This window comes from Melospiza melodia, chromosome 1, assembly GCF_035770615.1.
Source record: "Melospiza melodia melodia isolate bMelMel2 chromosome 1, bMelMel2.pri, whole genome shotgun sequence".
Taxonomy (NCBI): Eukaryota; Metazoa; Chordata; class Aves; order Passeriformes; family Passerellidae; genus Melospiza; species Melospiza melodia.
Window position 1 is genome coordinate 142,237,690 of NC_086194.1, and position 13,501 is coordinate 142,251,190.

General features: G+C 41.9%; 1 protein-coding gene across 2 annotated transcripts; it reads left to right on the plus strand.

Moving 5' to 3' along the window:
* Positions 1-1,307: 1,307 nt before the first annotated feature.
* On the plus strand, positions 1,308-13,071 carry GDAP1 (ganglioside induced differentiation associated protein 1). 2 transcript variants are annotated; one of them, XM_063170530.1, is made up of 6 exons: positions 1,308-1,428; positions 1,956-2,148; positions 3,394-3,567; positions 5,918-6,012; positions 6,465-6,579; positions 10,716-13,071. In XM_063170530.1, exons 1-6 carry the CDS (start codon positions 1,378-1,380, stop codon positions 11,093-11,095), a joined length of 1,008 nt encoding a protein of 335 aa, XP_063026600.1. In that variant the 5' UTR covers positions 1,308-1,377; the 3' UTR covers positions 11,096-13,071. The 2 variants fall into 2 exon arrangements, with proteins under 2 accessions (XP_063026600.1, XP_063026592.1); XM_063170522.1 differs by having other exon boundaries at positions 1,312-1,428; positions 10,713-13,071.
* The last annotated feature ends 430 nt before the right edge of the window (positions 13,072-13,501 follow it).

Below are 13,501 nucleotides of genomic sequence, written 5' to 3' on the forward strand. Positions count from 1 at the left end.
AAGAATAACAAATTAAATTCCCCTAAATGTGGGATTTACCACTAATTGCTATCAGCTGGGATTTGTGACAAGCCTCTCACCATGCATGACCTTCTGAAGAGATTATTTTGGCTTGTGAGCAGGGAGTAGGGAGTGGTCTCTGAGGAAGGCATGGGCCTGCCCTTGTGCCCACTCCCATGATCAGTACAGGGCTGGAAGCTGGCTTTTTGTTTCTTTTCTTTTTTTTGATAAGATTTGTCCATTACCTTGTCTCAGTGACTTAAATCCATTCCCTTGCTTAACATTAGTAAAAAATTCCCTTGATGTTCTTGCTATTGGGTTACAACTCTCAATACACTAGGTTAGGTCTCTAAGATACTGATCATGAGGTTCATCTGTTATATAGAAATGGCACGTGGGACTGAGTTATCAGACTTACCTTATAGTCATCTTTCCTGGAACTGAGCAGTCATAATTAGGAGAACAATACTCTGCACTCTGTAATCTCACTGTGCTTTTTTACTTTGCTAAATTCTGCCTGCTTTTGCTGATAGTGTCTAATGGTACTATCAGCAATTGCATTTCTAAACTATCTCAAATCTAAACCTATGTAAGATACAGAGGAGGCATTTCCTGATGATGTAAGCCATTGTTCGTTATCAAATGCTTTTCAGAAAGGACCTTGTTTCACACAGGGAAAATTTAAAAAGCCCTGCAAAACGGTTGGATTTTCTAATTTTGTCTAGAAAAAAAAATAATTAAGAAACTTTCTCTCTTGAGATTGAAAGAACACATCTGGAGGCAAAAGAAGTTTTTCAAAAGCTTTGTTCCTTCTTGCTATGACTCATTTTGCAAGAGACTGATTTTGCCTGCAGGGTCCACTTCAGGATGATTTACAGTAATTTTTTTTTTTTTTAATTTTTTTTTCCTCTGGCGTGTGTTGCCGATGTTGAAACGCTGAAATTCATACTGGAAGCACTGGTTAAAAAAAAAACCAAAACCAAAAGAAAAACAAAACAAACCAAACCCAAATAAATATAAAAGGCTAAATCCTGCCATGTGACCTTCCCTACTTGCGCATCCATCTTCCTGCGCTTCCTTAGGGGATGCTGCAGACGGCCTTGCAGGCGGTTTCCCCCTCGGAAGGGCTGTCCTCCGAGCAGTGAGGGCTGTCCCCCGCATCCCCCGGGCATCCCCTTCGGGTAATTTCCGAGAGCGGATCGGCGCGGGGCGGGCACGGCCTCCGCTCCGCGCTGCCTCCTGCCCCGCCCGGCGCCGCGGGCCGAGCCGGGCCCAGCCAGGCCGAGCCGAGCCGGGCCGAGCCGAGCCGGACCCAGCCAGGCCGAGCCGAGCCGGGCCGAGCCGAGCCGGACCCAGCCAGGCCGAGCCGAGCCGGGCATGGCGCCGCTGGTGCTGTACCACTGGACGCAGTCCTTCTCCTCGCAGAAGGTGAGGGCTGGGCGGGGGAGCGGGGCCCTGGATCGCCGCCTCCCGCCGCGCCCGCAACCCCTGCGCGCCCGCGGTGGCACCGGGCAGGGAGGGGCGGAGGATGGAGGGATGGGGGATGGAGAGATGGAGGATGGAGGATGGAGGATGGAGGGGGGGCAGCCGTGGGTGCGCCGAGGCGGGGCTGGGAGAGCGGCCGGGCGGGGATGCTGCTCGGGCGGGGACGCTGACCGGGCAGGGATGCTGTCCGGGCGGGGACGCTGACCGGGCAGGGATGCGGGCCGGGCGGGGATGCGGGCCGGGCAGGGATGCTGTCCGGGCAGGGATGCTGTCCGGGCAGGGATGCGGGCCGGGCAGGGATGCGGGCCAGGCAGGGATGGTGCCCGGGCAGGGATGCTGTCCGGGCGGGGATGTGGTTCGGACAGGGATGCCGCCCGGGTGGGGATGCTGTCCGGGCGGGGATGCCGCCCGGGTGGGGATGCTGTCCGGGCGGGGATGCTGCCCGGGTGACCCTGGCGGTGCCGTTCCAGGTGCGGCTGGCAATAGCCGAGAAGGCGCTGAAATGCGAGGAGCGCGATGTGAACCTGCCCCTGAGCGAGCACAACGAGCCGTGGTTCATGCGCTTGAGCTCCTCTGGAGAAGTACCCGTCCTCATCCATGGGGAAAACGTCATTTGTGAGGCGACGCAGATTATTGATTACCTTGAAGCAACGTTTGTAGATGGTAATCCCACAGACATTTCAGTATGTGGTTCTTCCCCTCACTCAGTAGGCTGCAGCAATGCTAGGGCAGCTCTGTGTCACTGCAGGACTCTCGTTCAGGGCAGAATATGTTTATAGTGTCACAAGTAAACAGGCTCTCTTAATAGCTAGCAGTTTGGGTTGAAAACATGTTCCTCTAAAATGAGCTGAAAGCTTTCCAGCACCTTCATGAGTAAAACCTACCACTGTCCTCCTTAGCCCTTCAGGAAGGATGGAAAGGCCAGAAATGGCAGCAGCACCAATGGTGTGACACTGCCGCGAAAAGTAACATACTGAACAGAGCTGCCTGACTGCCTTTGTCAAGCAGGTCCAGATTCTCTGTGAGACAAGAGGAAACATGCTTAATTCCAGAATAATCTTCTGTAGAACAAAGGAAGTAGAATGAGCAAATTTTTTTGGAGACAAAATGGAATGAAGAGGTAAAAGAGCAGGAAGAGAATTCTTGGAAGTGGGCATGTGCAGGGTTTTGAAGTTCTTTGTGCCTGTACTGTTAAAAAAAACCCCAAAAGACCAAACACCAACAAAAAAACCTACCTCAATTTTTAAAGGAAATGCAGAGCTGTATTTTGTATAGGTGTGAAGATGGCAGCATTTTGTATTTCAGGGATTTAGCACTGCAGTTTTTGAGGCATGAAGAAAACTTCATTGTTGAGTGAACATAATTTGTGCTTTGAACAAACATAATTTTGTCTTTTAGTCAAAAAAGGAGTTGGGGCCCAGGTAGATCAAGGATAGGGTAAAACTCATTGATGTGTAGGAATACTTCCCGCCACACTTTGTGTAGGATTCCTGTACTGTAATTTTTACACCATTGCAGGAACAGTAACATTTCAGCCATAACAATTTCCTGGAATCTCAGCTGTGCCCAGCTGTGAGAGCATTATAGGGTTGAATGTCATGGTCATGCATTCCTAGATGTACATAACAGAGCTGAGTGTGGTTTTCTGATTTGAAAGCCTCTTAAATACGTGTTTGTGTGGGTTGCTGTATTTGCATCCATTTATAATTGGAATTATAAAACATTTTAAAATGAGCTACAGATATACATTTTTCTGAGCTGCAATCACACCACTGAGTTATGCTGGGGTACAAGTAAATCTTTCTTCCCTGTGGCTTTGTTGCCTGTCCCAGCTGGACATGACTGGATGAACTTTGGTCAATTAGATGATTCTTCTTTTCTTAACTTTATTTTTAACTTTGTTTTCAGAGGAAGTACCAAGATTAATGCCAGAAGAGGGGAGCATGTATTATCCAAGGGTGCAGCACTACAGAGAGCTTTTAGACTCCTTGCCTATGGATGCCTACACACATGGCTGCATCCTGCACCCCGAGTTAACAGTGGACTCCATGATTCCAGCCTATGCTACCAGCAGAATCCGTAGTATGTACTGGTGTAGCTCTGAATGTCTCTGACTTAGTAGGTTGCTGCATTACATTTTTCTTCTTTCTTAAGTCCACCTTAAATACAAAATACTGAGCACAATTTATGAATTTTAGTTGCAGTCCTTGATGATTTGTGCATATACTTTTTATTGATTGTGTATTCTGTTGGGATTTGGAAATGGGAAAGAGGAAATGTTGTTTTTGAGGTGTCTGTGGAGATAATTTTTTTGTACCACGGCTACCTTTTAATGGATGCCTTTATGTTTCCTTCAATGTACTACAAAAGAACTAAGTAGTTCTAGGACAAATATCAACTCCTGACAGCATGGCTGGATGATGATTCCCTGTTTACTATTACATTCTGAGATCTCTGATTATTTTTTTTTTTTTTGTCAACATTTTGGTATATATGGTGTTGATTTTTTTTTTGTATGATGTTTTAGAATGCTCTGTAGAACAAAGTCAAATACTGCAGAGTCTTTGAAATGTAATACATCTATACTATTAGTAAGTCCATGATATCATAAGCAGTGATATTGTGTTAGCTTTCATATTTCCAACAAAATGTCATCCTCCTCCTTAAAATTTCTGGTAACACTCTTATGTTGTCACAAGTGAAGGCAGGCAGTTACTTTTCCATATTGTTGCATGGTTAATGTAACATAGTACATAGTAACATAGAATCATAGGATCACGAAATCATAGAATCATAGAATGGCCTAGGTTGGAAGGGACCTTAAAGATCGTCCAGTTTCAACATCTTCCAGTAGATCAGGCTGTTCCAAGCCCCATGCAGTCTGGCCTTGGACACTTCCAGGGATAGGGAGTCCACAGCTTCTCTGGGCAATCTGTTCCAGTGCCTCACCACCCTCACAGGAAAGAATTTCATCTTCATATCTAATCTAAATCTACTTCCTTCAGTTTAAAGCCACTTCCCCTTGTCCAAGAACCTGAATTATTCCCTTAATCAGTGCATTGTCTGGTTTGGTGGTTTTGATTTTTTTTTTTTTCCCCAAATGTGGATGCTAACTGTTTATTGAACAATTGTGCTTTACTCATAGGCATTATGGGTAGTTTTTCTGTTTTCGCATGGTAATAATCAGTGCTTTTATTACAGCTCACTTTACAACATTGTCCTCTGCTTTTCTTGCTGTATGTATTCTTCCACTCAAGCTTCTAGTTGATATGAATTGTTCTCAGTTTGCACATGTTCGTACTGGCAGAGCTAACATTATTGCTTATCTAACTTGGGTCGTTTTCTTATCTTTTTATGCTTAAAGCATAGCCTACATTTTTTGATTTGAAGCATTTTTTTGAAAAGCCTGTGGATGTTTCTTAACAATTCCTTTGCATGTTCAAACTTCTCCTGGTCGGAGATGGTTTCATTTCAGCTTGAAACACCTTTATTTTCAGACTACTGGATATAATAAGGCATGAGCCAGTTGTGTATTATGTTCATGCATGTCAAATCCAAGTAAGTAATTAATTGCATATGTAAAATTTTGGTTGTATGAGTACATCCTTCCATTTCTTCATACACTGTATTGAAGTATGACTTTCATAGTCATGTTGAAATGAATATATAAAAAAGTGAGTTTGTTATTCTCTAGAAAGAGTTTTTATCAGTTTAATTTATCAGACTTAATTGTAACTAAACTTTATTATCAAGTGCAAGTGAGAGGTGATTCATTCTCTATAATTATTCTTTTGTTCTCAGTTTGTGATTAGAAATACTTATTTTTAGAAGATTTATAAATCACTGTCTTTTGGTATTTTAGGTTTATGAGTATGGCATTTTCAAGCAAAGCCCCATTTTAAGGAAAAGGCTATACATGCATAGTAGAAATCAGTAAAATTAACTTTTCACATAATTCCTTCTTTAAATCATGTAATAATGTTTTTCTAGGACATACACACAGTTCTTGAAGAACATTTCCAAAAGGATCACAGACTCTGGCATCAGATTTTAGCAAAATGAAAACACCTTGGCTCCATATTCAGTGGCATTTAGGCTTTTGCTGTGAAATTATGCTTATGGCCTACAGTGACCAGAAATCTCAGTGTGGGCCTAACAGCTCTGTCACAACTGATGAGCTGAAGGTGTGGTGGGTCAGTTTAAAAAGCATTCAAGTTTTCCAAAATGTGATGTATTTAAATCCTAACCTAGTGTGGTTGCTGTATTGAAGCAGCAATTCCAATTTCCTTGGTATGGTATTTGTACACAGGATATTGGTCAGTTCCTGTGGATTGCATTATGAGTATGTTTGGATATCTAATATTTGTCATTCCTTTTTTTGTCTGCCTTTGTGGTTTTTTTTTTCTTCTTTTTTTAAATATTTTTAAATTAGGCCAAATAAGTAACACAGAATCAGAATTGAAGAAACTTGCAGAAGAAAATCCAGACCTTCAAGATGCCTATATAGCAAAACAGAAGCGCCTTAAGGTAAGAAACCCCTTTGTATGGGCCCCTTTATTATGAGCTTGTTAGTGCTAGATGTTTTGGTCACAATATGAACATTTGTTTCACTTGTCATTACCAGTAATGTCATGCAGTGGTTTAACCCTTCAAGGCATGAAAGTCTGTCCTCAGATCAGCTACACACTTCAAGTGTGTGCTGAAGTACTGGACTGGTCCCAGTGACTTCAAAGGTAAGTACACATCAGTGCTGCTGTTGGGCTGTTGAGCAGCCTGCAAGGGTAGGCAAACCTTAATATCTGGTATCTCTAAAGTTTTCTTCTGTTTTCTGAATTGTCACCAGTATCCATGTAGTATCCATCTGACTATGTGGAGAAAATAATCATATTTTATGAACAAACACTGTATTATTCTAAGCTTCTGTGATAAAAATATAAATTCTGTACAATGATTAAACACTAACCTGTATGTTTATTTAGTCTAAACTGCTGGATCATGATAATATAAAATATCTAAAGAAAATACTGGATGAACTGGAAAAAGTTTTGGATCAGGTTGAGACTGAATTGCAGCGGCGAAATGAGGAAACACCAGGTTAGGAATTTTTCTTGCTAAATCCTATAAATATTTCTGTTTGAGGATACTGAGTAAACTTGTTGACAGCACCATTATAAAGCAATTTTTAATGTGTCAGATATGATACTTTTAATATATATTGATCTATATATCACAGAAGGGATCAATACTGTTTTAAATACTACCTTACTTTACTGTTTCACTCAGTGAGTTCTCACTGTCTCATGAGAATTCTTGATCACATTTTCAGGAAAAGAAGTATAATTATCTGCATAATTTTTTAGTATTTTTATCAACAAAATCAGAAAAAAAATTACCTACAGAATGTTGATGTTATAGGTATAGTCTTCAGTTCACTATAATGATCACAACCTTAATGTCTAACACAGGTTTATTATAATCTTGTGCAGATACTCTGCTGATATTTTGGTATATGCAGAATAAGCAATCTGAATAATTGCTCTAGTCATTAGTCAACCTTCTTCTCTCACCCTCTTGGAAAGCAGCCCTGTTTACTTGCTTCCACCAAAATGAAAGCCAAATTATTCACACAATCACAGAATCATCAATGTTGCAAGAGACTTTCAAGATGATCTAGTCTGACTGTCCACCCAGCACCATCATAACCACACCTAACCATATCCTGCTGTCGGCTGCCCTGGGCAACATATTCCAATGCCTGACCACTCTCAGTGAAAAACATTTCTAATATCTAATCTGAACCTCTTCTGGCTCAACTTAGGGCCATTTCCTCTCATCCTGTTAGAAAGTCCTGGCCCAAATACAGAGTCCTGGGGAACCCCACTAGTGACCAGCCACCAACTGGATGTAACTGCATTTACCAGCACTCCCTGGGCCTGGACATCCAGCCAGTTTTTCAGTCAATAAAGAATGAAGAAGAATGAAAGAATGAAGCCCACCCAAGCCAGTTTGCCCAGGAGAATGGTCTGGGAGACAGGTCAAAATCTTTACAGGTATTTAGAAAATATGCACAGCCTTTCCCTCATGCAGTAAACATGTCACTGGTCATGGAAGGAGGTCAGGTTGGCCAAACAGGACTTACCTTTGTAAACTTCTGCTGGCTGGGCCTGTTCCCCTGGTTGTCCTGCACATGCCATGTAGTGACACTCAGGACAATCTGCTCCATGACGTTTCCCAGTACCAAGATCAGGATGATAGGTCTGTAATTTTCTGGGTCCTCCTTCTGACCCTTTTTGTAGATGGGTATTACATTTGCTAATTTCTGGGCAACAGAGACTTCTGTGGTTAACCAGAATTGCTGGTAAATGATTGAAATAATTGGCAAGTTTTTGGCATCTCCCTTCTTACTCTTGGGCATATCCCATCTTGACCGATAGACTTCTGAGTGTCTAACTGGCATGACAGGTCACTAACCATTTTCTCCTGGGTTGTAGGTGCTTCACTCAGGTCACAATCGACAACTTCTAGCTCTGGGAGCTGGAAAGCCTGAGGACCATGGGTTTTAATGTTAAAGACTGTGGCAAAGAAGGCATTAAGAACTTCAGCCTTTTCCTCATCCCCACTATGTTTTCCCTTTCATCCAGCAAAGGGTTGAGAATTCTTAGCCCTCCTTTTGCTGCCAGTGTATTTACTGAAACTGTTTTTGTTGTCTTTAACTGCAGTGCCAAATTAAGTTCATTTGGCTTTCTTTCTGACTTTCTCCTTCATAACCTCAGACATCCTTGTAGTTACACTTCTCCTTCCAGAGGTGAGACACAGTCCTTTTTACCCTGAGTTCCAGCCCAAGTTCCCTGTTTACCCAGGCTGGTCTTTGTCCCTGATAGTATATGGGAACAATCTGTTGCTGTGCCTTTAAGAATTCCTCCTTAAATCTTGCCTGTCCTTCCTGTACTACTTTGCCTTTCAGGACTGACTCCCAAGGAACTCTGTCAATCAAACTCCTAAGCAGTCCAAAGTCTGCCTGGCAGAGATCCAAGGTGGCAGTTCTGCTGGTGCCTTTCCTTACTTCACCCAGAACTGAAAACGCCATCATTTCATGGTTGCTGTGCCCAAGGTGGCCACTGACCACCACATCACCCATGAGTTCTTCTCCAGTTGAGACCAAGTTTTCTACCACACACTCCAGGAATCTCCTAGGCTGCCCCCTCTCCACTGTGTTGTATTTTCAGCAGGCATCTGGCAGGCTGAAGTCCCCCACAAGTACAAGGGCTGGAAATTGAGAGACTTCTGCCAGCCTCCTGTAGAGTGCGTCATCTGCCTCTTCATGGTGGCTAGCAGGTCTGTAACACACTCCTGCAAGGACATCTGCAATGCTGACCTTCCCCCTGATCTATACCCACAGGCACTTAACCATGTCAGCATCCTAAATTCTGTTTAAATGGGATTAGCCTTCAGCTTTTTCACAGTGTGGTTCAGCTCCTAGTGGTGCTAATAGGAGTCCTTTCCCTGACTTCACTGGAAACTGCATGAAGCATCAGTCAATATTAACTGCATCTGCTCAAATCAATAACTTTTTGCATTTAGCTCTATAAATAGCTGTTGTAATAACTAAAGATTACTATCACAACTGTGGGTTTGAACCAGCAGTTGAAAATCCAGATTAAATTTTCTACTGACTCAACAGTGAAAGTCATAGAAAATATTTTAACTCATAAAAGATGGAAGGATTTTGTTCAGCAAACTATGTCTGTCACCATTTCCAGCAACCCTTTTCCTCTCTCTCTCAAAGGGTACTTGGAAAGTAGCCTTTCCAAGGAGTCAACTGGTGCAGGATTGATGAACCTATGAAAGCTTCTGGGGTCGCTGGATTTTGTGAAACATGGGACTATTGCCTCTTGGAATTTTGTCTGAGGTAGTCCCACTTTGGAGGTTTGTGATCTGTATTTCTCCAGGTTCTAGTAAAACTCAGAGTTCCTGCTTCTCTTGCAGTTGCTTGAATCCCTCAACTGCTACTGCTGCCACTGCAGGCATCTTTCTTTAACACAGGATACGTTCTTTGGTCTTTTCCATCATCTTGTTTAATGCACTGGATGAATTCCCAGGTATCCTTTCAGCAACCTAGGATACGCTCCTTTTCTACAGAGACCTTTCTTCCAGACCTGTGTAACCGTCAAAATGGACTGGTACCAACTTTGTGCCAAGCTGTTGCTTTTCTCCAGTGGAAAATGTGTTGGAAAGGAGATTGCAAAATTTCTCTGTTTCCAGAGAGGTGCTGCTGAGTGTTCGTGCCAGCATTTTTCCATGTCTGCTGTGTGGGATGAACTGCAAAATTACAAATGAGACGGGAACAGCATAGTCCTCTCTATCTGAGATCTAGGCTAGAGCAGAGTACTTTGCTGGCAGCTAAGATAGCTGTGCTGGCTATCAAGTTTCATATCCTGGGTTTCAAAAGCTCTTGGTATAGTCAGTACATGTCAGCCCTTTCAGGTGGTGGTGGTTCAGATCACTGACAGTGAAGTGTGATGCTGCCTGGCAGTGCCTGCTCTGAGCCATCCCAAGAAGATTCACCTCCTTCCTTTGACTGGAGAGGGTACCTGGGGTCTCCATCTGTGTTCCGGACTAGTGATGAGCAGTGTGAATATTAGTAATTTCTCAAACATCTCAGTGTAAAACCCCCATGATTTGGGGTTAAAGAGACACAAAAGAGGGACAGATAGACAGATTCTGTCATCTCAATGGGCTGATGTGTTTGGTGCAAGTCAGTCATCTGATCCATTTCTTTTTGACTTGAAAGACTCCAACAATCTGGCTGGAGTTAGTTCTTGAGTGAATGCCATTGAGCTGAGTGACACAGGCAAGATAAATTCTTCAGACAAGTGGTAGCTTTTCAGTAAAAGCTAAACTGCCTTCCTCCTTTCCAATCCTGTTTAATTTAATCCAGATTTGAGAAATCTAGTTGAGGAAAATAAGTGTTTACTGTTTTAATTTATGAACCTGGAATGTGGATCTTTTTTTTTTTTTCCTTAACAAATGTAGGTCAGGCTGCTGAGCCTAAGACTTTACAAGATTGTGCAAAGAGTGGACAGGAATTAGTAAAATATTTATTAATTAAAGTAATGTTTTAGCTGAAGTGTTGTTGCTCTTTATTAGATGCTACTTTCAAGCATCACTAAACTAAATGTGCTTATATTCCATTAGTTCCTAATGCTTTATGTTTTATCTCTGCTTAGAAGATGGGAATCAGCCTTGGCTCTGTGGTGATTTCTTCAGTCTGGCAGATGTGTCACTTGCTGTCACATTACATCGCCTGAAGTTTCTGGGATTAGCAAGAAGAAACTGGGGAAATGGAAAGCGGCCCAACTTGGAAGCTTATTATGAGCGTGTTGTGAAGAGAAAAGCATTTTACAAAGTTTTGGGACACGTCAACAATATATTAATCTCTGCTGTCCTGCCAACAGCGTTCCGTGTGGCCAAGAAAAGGGCTCCCAGGGTTCTGGGCACCACCCTGCTGGTCAGCATGCTGGCAGGGGTGGGTTACCTTGCTTTCCTCTGTCTTCGGAAGAGATTTGCCAACATGGTGCTATCGATTAGAACCAGGCAAAATTATTTTTAGACATTGTCTGTCCCTGGTGGTGAGTGGAGGGCATCTCTGCCCTCAGGAAAATATCTTCAATAAAATATAAACGTAGAAGAACGATTATGTCTGCGAATTAGAACTTTGCCACAGAGTAATCATCTCCTGCTGCTGTTTAATTGGGTTGGCAATGCTGAGATATTTTTCAAAAATATTTGTTGGGAGTACGACAAAGGAAAGAAGAGATGTACTTTTCATCCAAGGGACTATAACTCTGACAGTGCTTTATTAAAGTGGTTATTGTCTCCTATACCCAGTAGCTGACCTAATTAATATGCTTTTATTTAATAGATATGCAGCAATGTGACAGCTTTTCACTGTAGATGAAATGCATTATTGTGAAGAAACCAGCATTGTTAAAATACTGAAAATAGCTCTTACTTTAAATGCTCAGAGTAAGATTTAATTGGAACATTGTGCCTGTTGTGTACAGGACCAAGTTTCTCTGTACTGATTATTGTCTACTAATTTGCAGTTAGATCTCTAGGAATGTGTTAAAAATAATCTTGTAAAGCCACTTTTGTCAGTGTATGTTCAAGCAGCAGTTCAGGAAAAGACCTGAAGCAGGTAAGAGCATCAGTGATTTGTCTACCACGCAAGAGAAATTCTCCAGAGTCATCACTGGACAACAGATACTACAATTTTGCTGAAAATACAAATGGAAGCGAACCACCTGACACTTGTATTTTGAAAGCCTTTTGGGCTCAGCCTCAAACTCTGGCAGAATCAAATCAAACTGTCTCGGTGCACATTTGCTGCTTTCTTTGGAGTGGCTTAATACGGTTGCCTCCATATGAGTGTCCCTTGTACTGTTTCACTCTGAGCACTGGCTATTTTTTGCACACTTCTTGGCAACATTAGCAATTGTATGTGTCTGTATAAAATGCTTGCCCACAACGTGCCACAACCAACTATAAAACATAAGCAGAGCAACACCTTTTTGTATAAGTAATTAAAAATAGTTCACTATCTATCAGTCTGGTTAGGTAGCCTAGATTGAAGGTAAAGGTGTAATTTAGCAATCTGTTTAAATATGGATAGGGTAATGTTGATGCTAAGTGAAAAATACAGAAAGTTTGGAGACGATTTGTACTGCTAATTTTTTGCAAAACTGCCCTCTTGTTGCATGGAGGAAAGGTGTAGAAAAACTGTTTGATTACTTCCTATTACTCAATAGATGCTGTGAGTTTTATTAGTTTTGAACTGAGCTCCCATTTCAACAAGAGAGGTACATTTACCTGAAAGTGGACTTGGAATCCTTTTGCATCAAAAAAGCATTTGGGAAGGGCTGAAAAATTCTCATGACAGTTTAGTAAGACTTTTGTATGCTTGATGAATGTTTGAAAGCCTCAGAGTTTTGTTTACAAGTTGTACATGGATGCAACAAACAAAGCATAGCTTTAAGTGTTTGCCTATCAACAATCAGTGCTAACAGGCCTAAGTACATTTTAGGTCCAGTGCTGGTGGGTGTGGTCTCTCTGCACAATTGCATTTAGGTGTCAAGAAGATCATCTCAAGTTTGCTGGAGAGAACTGAGGCAGTTTCTGTCTGGGCAAGCTCACCATCTAGTAGGTATCAATACAGATAAAATTATTGGATACTCCTGCTTATTATTTAATATTGTGCTAGTTGTCTAGCAAAAGTAGACCTAAATCTCATTACTCCTTTTCAGTAATAAGAAACATCTTACCTAGGAAACAATGTGCTTTTTCATTTGTAAAAAAGACAGTTTTATATAATTCTATTTCATGATCCAGTGGTCCTCAAGAACTTGTTGAATTAAATGTGCTCTATTTGGAAAAGATTTATTATCTCTAGAGTGGGTTTAATCCAACAATACTATTAATGTACTGGCAGCTTTAACTGAGTTTGCTGTTTGTGTGTTGCAGTTCATCTGCATTTACTTGTAGCTATCAAATTCCACTAAGTTAATAAACACAGAGTAAGACCTGTAACTTAATGCTTCCCTGGCATGTATTTTTGTCAGACCACCTGTAAAATGTAATTTGATCAAGTCACAGTAAAATTAAATATATATGACTTAGTCTTCTTTAGAGTGAAGTGGCCACCAGATGTCAGTGGTCCTCCAGGACTCTGCTCTGGCATGCCTCTGAGGCAGGAAAACTACTTTTCACAGACAAAAAAATTTGTGATCTCAGCATAAGAGGGTTGTAAGCACCCTCAGTGCACTAGCAGTCTCTCCAGACCTCTGGAAATAACTGTGTGGTTCTACCACAGGTTTGTTCCTGACACCTGCCACTTACGCTTGTGTAGTTTCTATACTGGGTAAATGAGAGGCCAAAGTTGAAATAATATTTCACTGGAAAATGAATGTTACTAAACAGCAATTAAACTTGCCATCTGCAAGAATGAGCTTGAATGAAA

Bases quoted from the DNA above. Each gene is read 5' to 3' on its own strand.
- GDAP1 (XM_063170522.1), top strand. From the start codon at position 1,378: ATGGCGCCGCTGGTGCTGTACCACTGGACGCAGTCCTTCTCCTCGCAG. The intron at 3,568-5,917 runs GTATGTACTGGT...TTTTTAAATTAG, and splicing joins TGCTACCAGCAGAATCCGTA to GCCAAATAAGTAACACAGAA. The intron at 6,580-10,712 runs GTTAGGAATTTT...ATCTCTGCTTAG, and splicing joins GCGAAATGAGGAAACACCAG to AAGATGGGAATCAGCCTTGG.